General features: G+C 40.3%; 2 protein-coding genes across 2 annotated transcripts; both read right to left on the reverse strand.

Moving 5' to 3' along the window:
- Positions 1 to 2,738: 2,738 nt before the first annotated feature.
- Positions 2,739 to 10,857, reverse strand: LOC125298459 (GTPase IMAP family member 9-like). The gene is made up of 3 exons (XM_048249209.1): positions 10,748 to 10,857; positions 9,418 to 9,503; positions 2,739 to 4,106 (listed from the first exon to the last, which is right to left on the reverse strand). The coding sequence occupies exons 2-3, from the start codon at positions 9,428 to 9,430 to the stop codon at positions 3,061 to 3,063; spliced, it is 1,059 nt and encodes a 352-aa protein (XP_048105166.1). The 5' UTR covers positions 9,431 to 9,503; positions 10,748 to 10,857; the 3' UTR covers positions 2,739 to 3,060.
- Positions 10,858 to 13,098: 2,241 nt separating this feature from the next.
- Positions 13,099 to 15,415, reverse strand: LOC125298249 (GTPase IMAP family member 7-like). Its single transcript, XM_048248952.1, has 4 exons — positions 15,322 to 15,415; positions 15,030 to 15,109; positions 13,756 to 14,618; positions 13,099 to 13,245 (listed from the first exon to the last, which is right to left on the reverse strand). The coding sequence occupies exons 2-4, from the start codon at positions 15,073 to 15,075 to the stop codon at positions 13,099 to 13,101; spliced, it is 1,056 nt and encodes a 351-aa protein (XP_048104909.1). The 5' UTR covers positions 15,076 to 15,109; positions 15,322 to 15,415.
- Positions 15,416 to 18,628: the final 3,213 nt, after the last annotated feature.

Consider the following 18,628-nt stretch of genomic DNA (forward strand, 5'->3'; position numbering starts at 1 on the left):
AACAACTATATGTAGGTACCCACAAATACATAATGCAAGTACAATGATAGTACCTGATAGTACATGTTGTTACACAGGTTGTACCACTGTACCTAATCAGGTAGGTACACTGTAACAGCGACACATTAAAATAAAGTGTTACCAAAAAAAATATATATTTCTGTTAGCCTATTAGCTGGTTTGATTTGCATTGAGTTCAATGAGCATCAAACCAGCTAATACTGTAGGCTGACTGAAATAACACCATGTCAATCAAGGGAACTTTATCAGGATGCTTAGTATCCTGGATCCATGAAATAACTGGCCTTTAAAAATCATAATCTGCCTGCTTCTATGGGAATTTAACATAGGGGTGCCAACACTTATGAACCCTGTATTTTAAGGAAGAATATTTATTTATTTATGATACATTATTCATTCACAAAGAAAATTAGGGGAACACTTTACTTGGCAGTATCGACATAGAGTGGCTGGAAGACTCATTAAAGTTGTCGACACCCCAGGATTGTTTGACACAAACAAGAGTGAATGTGACAAGAGTGACATGACACTGTCATGAACACATGACACTGTCATGACACATGAGCCCTAACCCTAATCCTAATCCTAACCCTAACCCTAATCCTAACTTGTTATGACAAAAACCGAATGTCACTTAATAACAGAAGCATTATGTCAACGTTTATGACTTGTTTATGACACATTCATGACAGTGTCATGTCACTCTTATGTCGATACTGTCAAGTAAAGTGTAATCGAAAATTGGTGTCCTTAAAGGTTTGATATTTCCAAATGTTGTACTTAAGGCATTAAGATCAATTTCCTAAAGGTGATTTTATATTCCTCTTTTTAGGCAACTTTAGCAGAGGTGCCAATAATTCTGGAGGGTACTGTATAGTTGGCTCAGATTTAATTTCAGACGTGTTTTGGGAGTACAATGAAGGCTTTTTTTAGATTTTACAATGTCTATTTCTCACTACTTTTCACAAAATTCAAGCATTAAAAAACTAAACAAATGACGTTTATCTGCAAATATGACTGTCTTGCACCATCTAGTACTAAAGTTCGGGCGCCATTTAACTTCCAGTTGAGTAATGTCTGTGTGAAGCTGGAAGAGGGCGGGGGTGTATGTAAATGTGGGGGCGTTGCAGAAAGGTACAGGCCAGAGCCAAATGAGGTACACTCCCAGAATGTACGTCAATTCCGAGCTGCGTTGAGATTCGCCGTTTTACAGCGGCACTTTCAAGTTGTGAGATTTGCATAGGAAGGAGGTGACTAAGGGGTTTTGAGGTTCTCTGTACGTCCATTTTACCCACCGAGCCGCCGTTATGCAACTATGCTATGGTAAACAGGGTTTTGCACTTTATGACCCCTTTAAGACAAAATTATCTTTTTAGAGAGCGCTAGGTAAGTCATTGTCTTTTGCATACTTTTGCATTTTTTGATTATAGGATAGGATGAATATAGGATTAATAACGCTTGATTAGATTTTTTTTTTTTTTGCAGTGTGTAAATACACATTCTTCCAACTGCTCCTATCATCTACCATAGTCCCTTTTGGTTTCGAATCTATAGCATCAACCTTTCTTGTTTCTGGGGACCTGGGGAAACGCTAATGAACTATCGTGTTCCAGACTAGTATCTCCCTGACAGGAGATCCAGTGGACCTGGCCAGACTAGCTCAACACTGTTTCTGTCAGACATTCATGCAACCTCCACTGTGGCCACACTTGTGAGGAAGCTGTAAAATCGACCTTTCTTGGCTCAGAGGAAGAGTAACAACAACAACAACAACACATTACATTTATATAGCGCTTTTTTATCGATACTCAAAGCGCATCACATGGATGGGGGGACCTCACTAGTAACCACCACCAATGTGTAGCACCCACCTGGGTGGGAGTAGAGTTGGTGTGCACGGTATCTCAATGATATGCATTTTGGGGTCTATGACTGTGTGAGTTTTACAAATGTATGAAAAGTTAAAATGTATGAAAAGAACATATCACTAAACAATAAGGTACTGATGTAATTTAATTATATTGATATTTAACAATGGTAGCCACTTTTTTTTTATTTTCTTTTTTTCGCATGGCCAAATTTCCGTCAAGGATTACTGGGACACTGAAAGACCGGGGTACACAAAACTTGGTGGGCATGTGATTTGTGTATTGCGTAAAATTCACTTCACTGTAGAGGTCTTGTCCCTAAAAGAGTCCCTGCCTTGACATAGCTTCCCGCTGGGAGATTCTGTTCTCAAACTCAGGCCCTTGTTATTTTTCCAACTCATCTCTAAAGTCTCCTCACATGTTGCCACATCTGCTATACCTGTCCCTATGGCCATGCTTGTTCTCCTAATGTACTCTACTGAGGTAGATGGATAGTAACAGTGGGGTCGGAACAGAACTAGTTGCTGATTTTACCACTAGCTTTTCAGAGGCTTTATTGTATTTATGCATTAATGACATGGGCATATTTTTTTTGTGGTTAAACTTTATTGATTACTACTTGGACATGATTTGACAGAGCTGTGTAATCAATTACAGTTACATCAATTACAGTAACATTACAGGTTTGACAAAAATAAAATTATTTATCACCCGGAGAGAAGAAATACTCTCTTCTGATTGGCTGGCAGGGTGGCTTTTAATCCTGAATAACAGGACACCTATGAAGTAGATCTGGTAAAAAACGTTTTATCGCCGTTCCATATCAATGCTTATGAATGGTAACTATAACAACCAGAGTAGGACGATGGTTGAGCCTGGAGGCAGGCTTTGCAACAATGGAATCAACTGTAAACAAGTTGACTGTCCACGCTATCGCTGTTATATCGCTGCTATAAAGGCATGGCTTTACAGTGGCAACCGGGTAATAAGCGGGATAACGGCCTTCGAGGTGTGTCCTGTTATACAGAATTAATGGACTCGGGCTGTGTGTCGGGGAGTTTTTTGCCCCACGCCCTCGTCCATTAATTCCATATAACAGGACACCTCGGCGGCCGTTATCCCTTACATATACGTATACATCTGGAGACAGTTATGACAAAACACTTTGACACTACTTGTTCTCCTTCCACATCTCTGTTTTCATAGCAGTCTCGGTCATGTCTCTGTCCACCGCTCCAGCTTTCACCCCCAACATGGCTGCTCCTGCCAGTGTTGCTGCCCCAGCACCGGCCACAGCTGCCCCTGCCGCCACAGCTGCCCCAGCAGCTCCTATTACCAGCCCTCCTGTGAGTAAACAGAGTCCTGCTAACCCACCCCACTTAGAGGCAGTTTTCAGCTCAGACACTTCCCCCTTCAGCTTCTTTTTCACATCACTAATCTCCTCCTCTGCCTTCCTTTTGATGCAAATTTTCTCTTTCTTTTGACATTCTGCATTTTCTCTTTCCTTTTTAGCCTGTTTCCTCTCCTCCTTGGCTTTTTTCTCTGCCTCGTCTCTCTTCCTCTCTGCTTCTTGTCTTTTCTCTCTCTCCTCGCTGACCTCCTCTCTAAGCTTCTCTTGAGCATCCTGATACATCTTGTTGGTGTAATATTCTCCCCTGTTCTCCTTCACCATGGCCTGGATCTTCTCCAGAAGAGAAGTAACCTGACTCTCGTCATTTTTCTCTTTATTGTTAAACGTGTGGTATCTTTTCTCACAAGAATTAAGGAGGGACTGAATATTGGGACTTTTACTGAGGAAAGGATCTATCGATTTTCCCTTTAGTATATCTCCATAGGTAAACAAGACTATAGTGTACTTCAAAGCTCTGGCCCCAAAGTTTTCTTTGATCCACATTACTGCATTCTTTCCCTCATCGGTGAACCTAACCCCCAGTCTGATCACCAGCAGGAAGGCGTGAGGCCCAGGAGAGGTCATATCGACACATTTCTCTATTTGCCTTTTCACCACATCGGACACCGTGTCTGTGCCAAAGAGTCCTGGTGTGTCCACCACTTTCACTCTTATGCCGGACACTTTTCCAGACTCTTGTGCGCAGGTTTCAGTCACAGACTGTGGTGACAGCTCCACTTTGAAGGTTTCCTGCCCAAGGATGGTGTTGGCTGAAGCACTCTTTCCAGACCCAGTTTTGCCCACCATCACAATCCTCAATTCACGAACTGAAGAGACATTGAAAAAAAAAAACAGTACACTTTAAAAAAAAAGATAAAAAATAAAAAAAACTACCCACCCAAACACCCCACACTTAAAGTCACTTGACGTTTTCTTCCTTCAGAGAAAGAATCAAGACATATGGGCGTTTAATACAGAGCACAGACAATAAAAAATGACCTCTTTTCACCCTTTACAAGATTATGATCAGTGGCGTGCACAGACATTTTGGGGGGCAGTTTTTAGCGCACGTGGAACACTTAATTATAAAAAAAATTTACACGCACATGTTGAATGAAATTTGACTTGTGCTGCAATTAGTGAATCAATATACAATTAAGACAATAAAGAGACCAAAATGTGTTAATTTATGTTGCCTAACAAAACCTATACAACAGAAAACGTTCGTCTTAACACATAGATTTGCAATTGCAAACTCTACCGAAATTATTTGTAGCCTATGTGGTCGTCCTCACGTTATCTGTCATTGACTTGGGCTACAGCGTAAAACTTTATCAGGTGACCAGTCGGCTAAAAATGCTTAGTTGTTTGATGCTGTATGATACATTTTACTGCACAACAAATTGATTACACGTTGGGCTTAGAGGGCAAACTGTACGATTTTACTTGATCTGTAAGACAATAAAGAGACCAAACAGTACGAGAAGGAGTTATAGTGGGCTACTGACTGTTACCATTACATGAATGCAGATGCAGATGGGCATTTTTCACAGGTAATGGGGAACTTCCCGTTTCTTCTGTCACAAATGAATGTGTTCTATGCACATGTTGCCTAACAAAACATATACAACAGAAAACGTTCTTCTTAACACATACATTTGCAAAATCTACCGAAATTATTTGTATGTGGTCGTCACGTAATCTGTCATTGATTTGGGCTACAGCGTAAAACTTTATCTAGCTTCATCTAACTAGTTTATCAGGTGACCAGTCGGCAAAAATGCTTGTTTGGTGCTGAATGAGACATTTTTCTGCACAACAAAATTATTACATGTTGGGCTTAGAGGGCAAACAAGATTTTGCTTAATCTGTATGTTATATGGCTGATGGGGCACGGGAGAAGCAGCCTGTCAGCGACCATGCCTGCTATCTGAAGACGCTTACTGAACTGCTATGGTGCTGCGCATCTGGCGTGCCCTGTGTGCAACCCCGCAAGTTCACGTGACAAAGGAAGAGAGATAGGCTGGTCGGGTGTGCGCAAGGAGGTGGCTAATTTCGGGGCATTGTTTCAGTCGTTTTTAATGGCTCAGGTTTTCAAAAGATCATTTCAAAACCGACCTCAGTAAAATCTTAATAATATTAATAATAATAAAAAAAAACAAGTTTCAAAAGGGCATTTTCGTTGATAAAGGGCAAACTTCCTAGTGCTTTAGAACCACCTAGTGTCTATGTATGCACGCCTATGTTCCCTATTCCAAAGTTGGGTCTTTGTTCACATTTAATTCACAATTAATTTGGCACTTATTAACCCCCATGTGTTCCCTATTCTAAAGTTGGGTCTTTGTTCACATTTAATTCACAATTAATTTGGCACTTATTAACCCCCATGTGTTATTAACCCCCATGTGTTATTAATCCCCATGTGTTTTTAGCCCCCATGTGTTATTAACCCCATGTGTTATTAATCCCCATGTGTTATTAGCCCCCATGTGTTATTAACCCCATGTGTTATTAATCCCCATGTGTTATTAATCCCCATGTGTTATTAATCCCCATGTGTTATTAGCCCCCATGTGTTATTAATCCCCATGTGTTATTAACCCCCATGTGTTATTAACCCCCATGTGTTATTAGCCCCCATGTGTTATTAACCCCATGTGTTATTAGCCCCCATGTGTTCCCTAAACTACAGTTGCCTCATATTCACACTTGTGTATACACAAGTGTATTGCAGCAGCACACAAGAAGCAGACAGCCAAGTTAGCACCAATACAAAAATCGATTTTAGACCCAACTTTGGAATAGGGAACATATTCTGCATTACAAGACTTAATTATGAGTTATTTGTACACTATTACCACTTGTGGTTTAGTGTCTAGTTCCATTTGAAAAGAGCATCTTTGATAAGTATTATTAGGAGTGAATAACTGTTCTTGTGGTACTACCACCTTACAAGCCCCATACTGAGCCATGCATATTTAAGTCATAATTCATATGAACAAGTTATTTAACTAGATGTCACTGAATTGCATTATGCACACTCAATTCTCACTGCATCTGCTAGACAACAAGTACCAAAACATGATTAGTTCATAGATTTCACATGTAATATACATTTTATACAACCCCACCCCCATCTTGCCTGTTCATAATTCTGAGAAATTCTTGAATTGTGTGCATGTGTGCGTATACATGTTTATGTTTATGTGTGTGTGGGTGTGTGTGTGTGTGCATGTGCATGTGCATGTGCTTGTATGTTTGCCTGTTTATGTGCCTGTGTGTGTGCATGTGCATGCATGCGTATATATGTCTACTGTGTGAGTATGTGTCATACATAGGATTACTGTGAATGTATGTGTGTGCGTGTGTAACTGTTTATGCACATGTGTGCATATCGAATGGAGTTTACACATGACCCCTGGAGAATAGGCTTATGCAAAACATTTGTCATCCCTAGGCCCTCACAGTTACTCAAGATATTCTGAAAGAGCTGTGTCTACCCACCCTCATTCGGGGTGCATGTGCATGTGCATGTGCATGTGCATGTGCATGTGCTTGTATGTTTGCCTGTTTATGTGCCTGTGTGTGTGCATGTGCATGTGCATGTGCTTGTATGTTTGCCTGTTTATGTGCCTGTGTGTGTGCATGTGCATGTGCATGTGCTTGTATGTTTGCCTGTTTATGTGCCTGTGTGTGTGCATGTGCATGTGCATGTGCTTGTATGTTTGCCTGTTTATGTGCCTGTGTGTGTGCATGTGCATGTGCATGTGCATGTGCATGTGCATGTGCATGTGCATGTGCATGTGCATGTGCTTGTATGTTTGCCTGTTTATGTGCCTGTGTGTGTGCATGTGCATGTGCATGTGCATGTGCATGTGCATGTGCATGTGCATGTGCTTGTATGTTTGCCTGTTTATGTGCCTGTGTGTGTGCATGTGCATGTGCATGTGCATGTGCTTGTATGTTTGCCTGTTTATGTGCCTGTGTGTGTGCATGTGCATGTGCATGTGCTTGTATGTTTGCCTGTTTATGTGCCTGTGTGTGTGCATGTGCATGTGCATGTGCATGTGCATGTGCATGTGCATGTGCATGTGCATGTGCATGTGCATGTGCTTGTATGTTTGCCTGTTTATGTGCCTGTGTGTGTGCATGTGCATGTGCATGTGCATGTGCATGTGCATGTGCATGTGCATGTGCATGTGCATGTGCATGTGCATGTGCATGTGCATGTGCATGTGCTTGTATGTTTGCCTGTTTATGTGCCTGTGTGTGTGCATGTGCATGTGCATGTGCATGTGCATGTGCATGTGCTTGTATGTTTGCCTGTTTATGTGCCTGTGTGTGTGCATGTGCATGTGCATGTGCATGTGCATGTGCATGTGCATGTGCATGTGCATGTGCATGTGCATGTGCATGTGCATGTGCATGTGCATGTGCATGTGCATGTGCATGTGCATGTGCATGTGCATGTGCATGTGCTTGTATGTTTGCCTGTTTATGTGCCTGTGTGTGTGCATGTGCATGTGCATGTGCATGTGCATGTGCATGTGCATGTGCATGTGCATGTGCATGTGCATGTGCATGTGCTTGTATGTTTGCCTGTTTATGTGCCTGTGTGTGTGCATGTGCATGTGCTTGTATGTTTGCCTGTTTATGTGCCTGTGTGTGTGCATGTGCATGTGCATGTGCATGTGCATGTGCATGTGCATGTGCATGTGCATGTGCATGTGCATGTGCATGTGCATGTGCATGTGCTTGTATGTTTGCCTGTTTATGTGCCTGTGTGTGTGCATGTGCATGTGCATGTGCATGTGCATGTGCATGTGCATGTGCATGTGCATGTGCATGTGCATGTGCATGTGCATGTGCATGTGCTTGTATGTTTGCCTGTTTATGTGCCTGTGTGTGTGCATGTGCATGTGCATGTGCATGTGCATGTGCATGTGCATGTGCATGTGCATGTGCATGTGCATGTGCATGTGCTTGTATGTTTGCCTGTTTATGTGCCTGTGTGTGTGCATGTGCATGTGCATGTGCATGTGCTTGTATGTTTGCCTGTTTATGTGCCTGTGTGTGTGCATGTGCATGTGCTTGTATGTTTGCCTGTTTATGTGCCTGTGTGTGTGCATGTGCATGTGCATGTGCATGTGCATGTGCATGTGCATGTGCATGTGCATGTGCATGTGCATGTGCATGTGCATGTGCATGTGCATGTGCATGTGCATGTGCATGTGCATGTGCATGTGCTTGTATGTTTGCCTGTTTATGTGCCTGTGTGTGTGCATGTGCATGTGCATGTGCATGTGCATGTGCATGTGCATGTGCATGTGCATGTGCATGTGCATGTGCATGTGCATGTGCATGTGCATGTGCATGTGCATGTGCATGTGCATGTGCTTGTATGCCCCATGAGCGAATTCCACAAAACATGGCGTGCATTCAGGGGGTGTCATAATGATCTACACTTCCAATTTCGTGAAGTTTGACTATGTTGGGTCCACAGATACCTGCGATTACAACACCTCATTTTTACTTTTTTGTGTTTAACTAGGTGGCTATACATGAAATGAGTGGTTATGGAATGGGTTGACATGGCCCTTTGAGATCAACATACAAAAATGATTTGTCCTCCTAAACCCTACGGTTCTCGAGATATTCACAGAAACTGTGTCTGCCCTACCCTCCTTTTCGGGGGTCCAGTCCCTTGGGGGGCTTCTAGAATCAAAACGAAAAAGGTGGTTCCATGCTATCCATGTGGGGTTACATGCCCACCAAGTTTCGTGTACCCCGGTCTTTCAGTGTCCCGGGAATCCTTGACTTAAATTTGGACATGCGAAAAATAAAAATAAAAAAATCTGCTGCACGGCGGTCATAATTTGTGACATATAATGACTAACAAATGGCTAGTATGCTACTAATATACGTGTTAGTAAGCAGCTAATTAATGGTGAATATGTGTGTCTTAATATAAAGTGTTACCATATTTATTTACATAATGAAGAGACTGAAACCTGGAGTGTTCTTCAAATATACAGATGAGAGATGATAAATTCCTAGTGTGATAGGTAGGGGATTTCATACAGTGGCCAATCTACAACCAAACCTATTTACAGTCAAAACCAAGATCTAATGACTTACCATGTTCCATCATTTTGTTGGTTGGTTCAGTTGATGATTGTCGGCTACCAAGTGGTGTCCGGATAAATCAGAAGGGGTGATATGTGCTGTGTTTGGAGGGAAAAAAACAACATTGATAATATTTGAGATGTATCATGAATAGATGTTCATAAATTCAAGGCTGCTTTAATAAAACAAAGCCTCCTGTAGGGAAAAATATCAAAGTATTGATAACACAATTCACCAAATTGCCCTTCACAACACTCACACTATCTGTCCATTCTGTGAGAAGTGCATGTGCTGAACTCTTCTGTGCGTTTGTATTTTGTTTGCTATGTTTTAACTCGTTCGCAAAATTACATTCTGTCCCTAAGGACTGCTTTCCTTTTGATTCCTGGTCAATAGCACTTCCACCTCACACATTAGAGATAACCATCAAATCAATCCAAAATGGCCAGGTGCAATCCTGTCCCTATTTCAACTCATGTCATCACATTTTCTGTCTGCCTACCTCAGTGATGATCTTTATCCTATTTTCCACAGCATTGATAATGCAAGGCTAAGCCTTAAAATGAAATGTGAGACAGTACAGGTTTGACCTTTATATGTTGATGAGAATAATTTATGCAAAGCTAATGTTAAGAGAATGTTGAGAAAAGGAAGTTGGAAGAAGTTGGAAAACTGATTCAAGAGAGGTTAGAACTTATGTTTTATCAATGCAAAAACTGCCCAAAATATTGTACATTATTATTTCAAACAAATCTAATAACTAACATCTAATAACAACCACACTTTTTAAAGAATATGACACATGCATAAATCATCCTCATACAATTGCAAGCCATTTACCTTAAGCTGTCTTGGTGACTACGGTTAATTATTATTCATGGCCATAAACAAGCTTCCATCAAAGAACTATATACAGAATTCACTTCCTTTATGTAAAACACACACATTTTTTGGAAAATCAAGCTAAATTTAAACATGTAAATCTAGACTTAAAACTCAAAGTAAAACAATGCTGTTTTATAGCTATTGCAGTGGTATCTTAATTTTGAATATGACCATAAACTCATTCAAATGTCACTCGGCAACCATAGGATGACATCAGTAAAATGTGCATTGGTCTCTTCAGTTTTTCCAGAGCTGCATGATAGAGGTCACGTGCAAGGACATATCCTTGATCAACAGAATATACAACACAACCACATCAAACAATGCTATGCGTCTAAATACCAAAAATATGGAAAGCTCAAAAACAGCCAGCCACATAATTTATGGCATACAAGTAAAATGTCGACAACAAAAGACTGTGAGATTTGATCGATGATCAATAAATCTATGCACTTACCCCATAACAGTATATCTCTTTGTCTATAAGATATTCAAACTGAAGTAATGTTTAAAGGCAATAACACATAACAAACACAATTTTACTCCACACTCCAGGCGGCAACAATTTTGAAAAGCAACTTCTAGCGTCTCACTCCCTGTAATGGATTACTGTTGGACTTTGTCACTGCAATAACAGTGTGAGAGGTACTACAGTGAGGGAAGACAGTACAACACTGCTCTTGTGTAAAATGGCTAATGGAATAAATAAATAAATAAATACCTTTACTGAAATTTCAGGTTTCTGGTGAACAGTTGCTGCAAATTTGCAGCAAGATCATTTTTTCACATGCAAATTAGGTTTCTGGCAAACAGTTGCAGTTAACTTGTGGCAATGTTGCATCAAATTTGCAGCAATGTAATATGCAAATTAGATTTGTCACAGATAATTAGCCAATAATAGCAAACGTTCAGAAGTTCACTGGACGTTTGCTATTATTGGATAAGTGGAGTGACAAATCACTGGCAAACACATTTGCCACTAGTGGCAAACTTCTCATTGTTGCGAGAACATTGCTGGAAGTTTGCCTCTAGTGGCCAACATTGGAAAACTTCTTTCAATATTTTCTAGTGAACTAGAACTTTAAACTAGAACTAGAACTTTGTTTCCCCCAAATCGCCCACAGGTTTGCTGCAAATCTGCCACAAACATTTAATTTTTGTAAGGGTTAATAAATAAATAAATAAATACAATACAACACTACATTGGTGGCACATCCTGCAATAACTTCCTATCGGACTTTGGCACTGTACTGACGGTTAGAGTTTTATAGGCTACTCATAACACACAAATACACTGTAACAAATATATTTTATTTTTCCCCATAAAAACAATGTACAGTGTACATCCCAACCAACATAAATTTGCACATACAGTGGTCTACATACAAAACAACAGCAGAATGTACTGTATACAGTTACAGTAAAAAAAATAAACAGCATCCTCTCTTCTGGGTCTGCCCACAGCACCTCACCCACATCACAAGCATTATACTAAAGCTCTGATCGCTCACTGTAAAACTGTGTGACAGGTGTTTGCCCATTTGATGAGTCAGTGTGCATAGTAGGGCAGTTAACTTTAGAATTTGAATAGCAGTGTGTTCCTTGTGAAAACAAGATATGTTCTTCGTGAAAATTGTGCCAAATGCAGAGAATTGTGTGTAGTGTTGTGAAAAAAAGTGTATTTTAGAAATGCAATTTGAGTGTAAAGCAGGAATTGTGCTTGTAGTTTTGCATAATTTGTTCAGAGGGTTGGTGCATGAGTTGCATGTTGTGGTCATTGTGTCTCAAGTATCAGTTTTTGTTTGTAAACAATTGAGAAAACTGTAAAAAATCCCGAAGCATCCTTTCAAAAACCCTGAATAAATTTGAACATGTCCTTACAACCAATGTTACTCAAATCCAATCTGATACATACAGTATTTTTTACATTACATTTAGCAGACACTTCTTGACCAAAGTGACTTACATACTGTATGTCAGCTATATTACAAGGGATCACATTGTCCCCGGAGCAACTTGCTCAAGGGCACAACGGTGGAAGCCGGGAATTGAACCGACAACTTTCAGGCTACTGCACGCTAGCCCAGCTCCTTAACCACTATACTACCACCGCCCCATGTGGTCCTTGTTTTTGTTCACACACTCCTCCAGGTCCACTATCTCTTCCTCTCCCTATCCCTTTCCTTCACCTCCTATCCCCACTCTTTTCTCCTGCTCTTCCTCTCTTCTACATTGCCTTCAATTTCTGTTGTTCACAATGTTGTACGACTTGTTTCCGGTGACCCTTCATTTCATAATTTGTCCATTGTCTGCAAAGTGCTTTTTTTCATTACGTCTCTCTACTGGGCCCTTTTTCTCACCATGTTTTCTCTCTGTGGTCTTTTCATCTTCCATCCATTGAGGGCAGCCGTGGCCTACTGTAACCGGAGGGTTGCCGGTTCGAACCCCGACCAGTAGGCACGGCTGAAGTGCCCTTGAGCAAGGCACCTAACTCCTCACTGCTCCCCGAGCGCTGCTGTTGTTGCAGGCAGCTCACTGCGCCGGGATTAGTGTGTGGTTCTGTTCACTGTGTGCTGAGTGTGTTTCACTAATTCACGGATTGGGATAAATGCAGAGACCAAATTTCCCTCACGGAATCAAAAGAGTATATATACTTATACTTATTCCATTTAGATTATTTACATGTTCCTTGGCATTCCCTCTCCCTGCTTACTTATATTTTCTCCTGTCTGACTTGCAGAAGTAGAGGGTCTACTTTATGTCCATCTCCTCTCCTGTAGACCATGTTTCCTGATTACTGATCTTTCTCTAAGCCTCTGTGTAGTATCTCCCTCCATACTTAATCTCCTCCCTCTCTGCTGCCTCGTTCATCTTCTTCTCCTGATTTGCTTTTTCCTCAACAGCTTTTACCTTCTTCTCCTCCTGTAGCTCTTTCTCAAGCTTTCTTCTGTAATCCTACTCTGTGAGCAAGTAAGAGGGTCCACTCTTTGTCCAGCTCCTGTCCTGTAGACCAAGTTGTCTGATCTTTCACTTCTGAGCCTCCTTATACTGTACTTTTTCTCTTTTCGTTCTATCTTCTGCTCCCTCCCTCTCTGCTTCCTCTCTCAACCTCTTCTCCTGCTTTGCTTTCTCTTCAAATTCTAATGCCTTCTTTATCTCCTCCTCCAACTTTTTCTCTTTTCTTTCTCTCTTCTGCTCCCTCCCTCTCTGCTTCCTCTCTCAACCTCTTCTCCTGCTTTGCTTTCTCTTCAAATTCTAATGCCTTCTTTATCTCCTCCTCCAACTTTTTCTCTTTTCTTTCTCTCTTCTGCTCCCTCCCTCTCTGCTTCCTCTCTCATCCTCTTCTCCTCCCTTGCTTTCTCTTCTTTATCTCCTCCTCTGACTCTTTCTCTTTTCCTCTCTCTCTACTGCTGTTTTTTTAATAACCTTCTCTTCCTCTGTTCTCCTCCTTCTTTTCTCATCTGCCTCTTTCTGTGCATTTTGTCTTTTCTTTCTCTCTTCCTTGGCCTTCCTGTCTGCTTCCTCTCTCATCCTCTTCTCCTCCCTTGCTTTTTCCTCAAAAGCCTTTTCCTTCTTTATCTCCTCCTGTAGCTCTTTCTCATCTTTCTGTCTCTTGCTCCTTTCTTCTGTAAAACTCTCCGGTTCATTACATAAGGGAGTAGAGGGTCCACTCTTTGTCCTGCTCCTCTCCCGTAGGCCATGTTGTCTGATTGCTCTCTGAGCCTCCTCATACATCTCACCAGTGTAGTATCCCCCTCGAGTGCTCTGATTCCTCTGTACCATGTCCTCTATCTTCTTCAGGAGCTCCGGGACCTGATTCTGGTCTTTCCTCACATTGATAAAAACATGATATCTACCCTGACATTGTTCCACAATAGATGAGAGAGCATCACTTTTACCTACAAAATCCTCCACTTTTTTCCCCTCCAGCACATCTCCATGGGTGAAGAGCACTATGGTAAAATGTATTAATGCTTCTGTGCCAAGGTTGTCCTGGATCCACTTCACTGCTTTCCTCTCCTCCTCTGTGAATATCACATCTAAACTGATCACCAGCAGGAAGACATGAGGCCCAGGTTTGGACAACTGAAAACACCTTTCTATCTCAACTTTCAGCTCTTCATTAGACTTTCCGGTATCAAATAACCCTGGAGTATCGGTAACACTAACTAGTATGTTGTTTGTGTGTTTCAACTCTGTAGCACACACTTGAGTCACAGATTCAAATGAGAACTCTGATTCAAACACTTTTCTCCCCAGGATGGTGTTTCCTGAGGCACTCTTTCCTAACCCAGTTTTGCCCAGCAGCACAATCCTCCGCTCACACACTGTGGAGACACAAACAGAAAAACTGTTTTAAAAAAGGATTCACCTACTTGAAGGAGTGGCAGGTCCCCTTCTTGTCAATATACATTGTTTAAAAATAATGAAACATCATTGTGGGATAATGTATGAGTACAGAGGAGCTTTAAAGCCAAATAAACTAGCCTGACAAATGCAAAATCCTTATATCTAACTTATACTGTATTTATACTAATATAAAAAATAGAAAGTTCATATTGCATGTGAGCTAACCAGAACATCACCAAATAAGGAGTTAAACATTCAATTTCTGTCCAGATTATATTGCAGGCAAATCATACAAGGCAAAACAGTCCATCATTATGGACATTAAGTTATTTATGAACTTTAGATATGACAGTTTGGATTACTAAGGATAAAGTCAATTTCAAACAGACCTGCAGGCATAGATGCAGTCCTCTGTTTGTCTCTCTCAGATGCCATTGTTCTTTCTTAATGACTGTTTAGCTGAATTATGCTAAACACCAAACCAAAAAAATGTTTAAACATTTGAGCCTTAACTTTGTAAATGTGGTATATACTCTTACATTGCCATATTTGTCAGAAAAAACTGACCAACAGAAAATGTGCTTTTGTTATGATCTGTTAGCAGAGAATAACTACAGATAAACCAATTGAGCATTGCAACATTTTGTTGAGATTGTATAAAATTAAGAGTTATTGACTCACCCCTTCTCATTTTACTCTATTTGACTATTTCACATTCAAAATGAAAAATTATTAATCTAAAGTAATCCTTTTTTGGTGTTCCTCGTCGCTCCGAACTTATATGAGTATTAGTAGTTTTGAACTGCAGCGCAGTACTTAGACTTTGGAACCATTTATTTTATTGCACCTAGTGGTTTGATCATTGTTGCAGTGGCATTGGTATTTGAAAGAAAACAGACACTTTGAAAAGTCTTCCTCAAGTCTTACTTTTCGAAACACATGCCAACATTGGAACACTTCATATTGTGTTAAGTTTAACTTCAACATGGACAAAATGATTCAACTCAAACAGTGATTCACAAGAAGGCTTTATTTTCTGACTGATGAAATCTGTGTGAATGCAAAATTCCTTTTCTTTTCAACTTTTCATTCTGATCTTTCATTTGTTATGACAAAACATTAGCCTAGAAATCTAGACACACCCTAGAAACTCTCCGTAGGCTTGTGAAATCAGGCCAATCAAATCGTGTATAGAGTCGTTAGGCGGGCTTAACATAATGATTGATGGCAGTTGCAATGAGTTGCAACCAGGGCCGGAGTGGGGCCACTTTTCAGCCCGGGAGTTTCAGGCTCAAGACCGGCCCACTTTTTCCATGGTGGTGGAAATTGGATAAATAAAGCAACAGTTCAGCTCTTACTATCCTGTAGTTTTTATTAGTAATATGATTCAACAATGTGTAAAGGTTATAAATAATGCACTTAAACTGAGAAGTTAACAAAAGATATTTCATTATTCCACAATGATAGGTTGATATGTTAACAAAAACAGAAAGAAAGAAATAAAGCATTCTATACAGTCTATGGTCTGTACTGTCATATTTCTTACATTAAATAACTTTAATTCATATGGTTTACTCTATTATCCTCTACTTATAGTCATAGCTAATTTCGGGCTCATCATTTTCAGTGGGGGACTGGCTGATCTGCTCCTCAGGCTACTTTTTTTTTTTACTGCATACACAGGTCAAGCTTGAGTTTTGTTATCAATATTTGCATAATATTTGCAAAGTCTATGAATCGCCATATTGGATGATACGAAATTGGCTAATATTTTAATTAATATGTTGCTTGAGAATAGGTTGACAACGCTACAACGGCCAATAGCCCAATAATTACTCCGCTAATAATCATTGCATAGGCGATCTCTCTTTACCAGTTGCCACTTATGTCTGTCCTCTTCAAAAAAATCTGGAAGCTTGGCACATTTTGCAGAATTTCCCTCCAATGTTTTTCGTCTTTTTTACCTGGCCTTTTCAGTCCCTCCTGGCCACTTTCTACCATCCATCCTCCCTGACGCTTATTCGCTACGGTATGGCTGGCCGGGCTATGGTATCTGAGAAAACTTTTTGGGAAAAGACGGCCTATATGGACCCAACCAACTCTTCTTGGGAGGGGAGAACTCCCTCACATGGTAGGCTACAACCCATGCAGAGGCTGCAATGTTAGGCATAGAATGTGGAATGTGTGTAGCCTACTTTAAGAGAAGATCTAAGACTAACGTGGCAAATGTCAATATTTTTCCCTCGACCGGCCCAAAAGTGAAGCGGCCCACCGGGAATTCTCCCGAATCTCCCGATTACCCACTCCGGGCCTGGTTGCAACGGTTTGGCTTGAATTCCCTGCTACTTGAAAACAAAGAAGATGGATGTTGCTGTTGGCGAACAGTGTGACACGAGTGAAGCTTTTTTTAAGTTGGCAAAAGTTTGAACGGTGAGTGCCCAGACCCTACATTTTAATGTGGGTCTGGCTCGTCAGGCTAACAAAACATGGCATTCAATCAAGAAACTGTAGCAAAACTGCAAAACATTTCGATTTTGAACTCGCCTCTGCCTTCTTTGCATCCTTACACCATCTCAGTGACATAATCTTAATACGACTCCATCCCAGTAACGTCATCTAAGTGAGACACCCCCTTCCACCCCAAACCACGTCCCTTGTCGCTGCCCGATGTGAGTCACACATGCTCAGACATGTTTGTTGGCTCCAAAACAGAACTCGTGGATGGCATTTATTTTCTACATAAAACAAATTTAGTTTATGATTTATCTCCTTATATTTTGTAAAAATTAGCGCCACTATAACATCTGATGTAGCCGGTCCATTGATTCTAGTGGATGGTAACTTTTACAGCTTACACTCTGTGAAGGGAACTCTTCAGTCACGTGCCTGGTGTCGCTTACCTGTAATCCACCAACTTTTTTGTCAAATGCATTGTCTTCCTCCTGCCATTTCAGCACCCAAAAAACCTTGATCACAGTGCGGAATCTGTAAATGGGAAACAAACATAATTGTAGGCTATGTTTCAGGAAATTAACATGGGGTTATGTAAAGATACGACTTGATTAACTCACTGCATTACTGTGTTTTGACCTATGGCCAGTTGACCCATTTCATGATGATAAATCTTATGAAGGAAATACCAAACAAATTCTTAAAATAAAAAAATAAATAAATAAAACAACCAATTGTTTAAATTCAAATCAACATGTCTGTTTTACATTCCTCTGCATACAAGCGACTTGATATTTGATATAACCACAGTGCAGTACAGACTTTGGAACCAGTTATGGTTTATTGCATATTTCCTTTTGAAATGTTCAGAACCAATGCAGATACTTTGAAATGAAAATTAATTTAGCTCAATGTTCTATGACATTCTTTAGAACATTGACCATTAGCTCAATGCTGTTCTCTGTGTCTCTGGAAATACCTTGGTAATGTACATTTGTTTCTGCAGTTGAAAGGGTCTATAGGCCTATGAATACACAAGCCCAACTGCCCCCAACTCTCTCTCTCACACACATATACACACACACACACACACACACAATAATATATTTTCTTTGGAAAAAGCAAAAAAGTAATTTGATAGTAGTATGCAATTTCATTCTTTGGAAATACATTAATTTATGTCTTTGGCCAAATCAGCTTTTTCAAAAGCCCATGTACATCTGTTGGTCATTGTATTTTGGTTCCTTTTCTCTTGTTGACTGTAAAATACTATATTCACAATGCCAATTTTTTTGGAAAAATCACTATGTTTGATTTCAATATTGCTTACATGTTTACTGTGTATTTCAACTTCTCTCTGTAGATGACTTTAACTCTTGTATGGAAATATACGTAGACACATAGAGCTTTAGGTTTGAGCAACAGTGTGAACATGTTGTGTCCAAAATCATATTATGACAAAAGTGTTTATAATGTGAAGGGAATGTTTGTTTTAAATATGTGTTTATAACATTTTGAATGTTGTGTGTCATTTGGC

The sequence above is a fragment of the Alosa alosa genome, chromosome 7, assembly GCF_017589495.1.
Source record: "Alosa alosa isolate M-15738 ecotype Scorff River chromosome 7, AALO_Geno_1.1, whole genome shotgun sequence".
Classification (NCBI taxonomy): Eukaryota; Metazoa; Chordata; class Actinopteri; order Clupeiformes; family Clupeidae; genus Alosa; species Alosa alosa.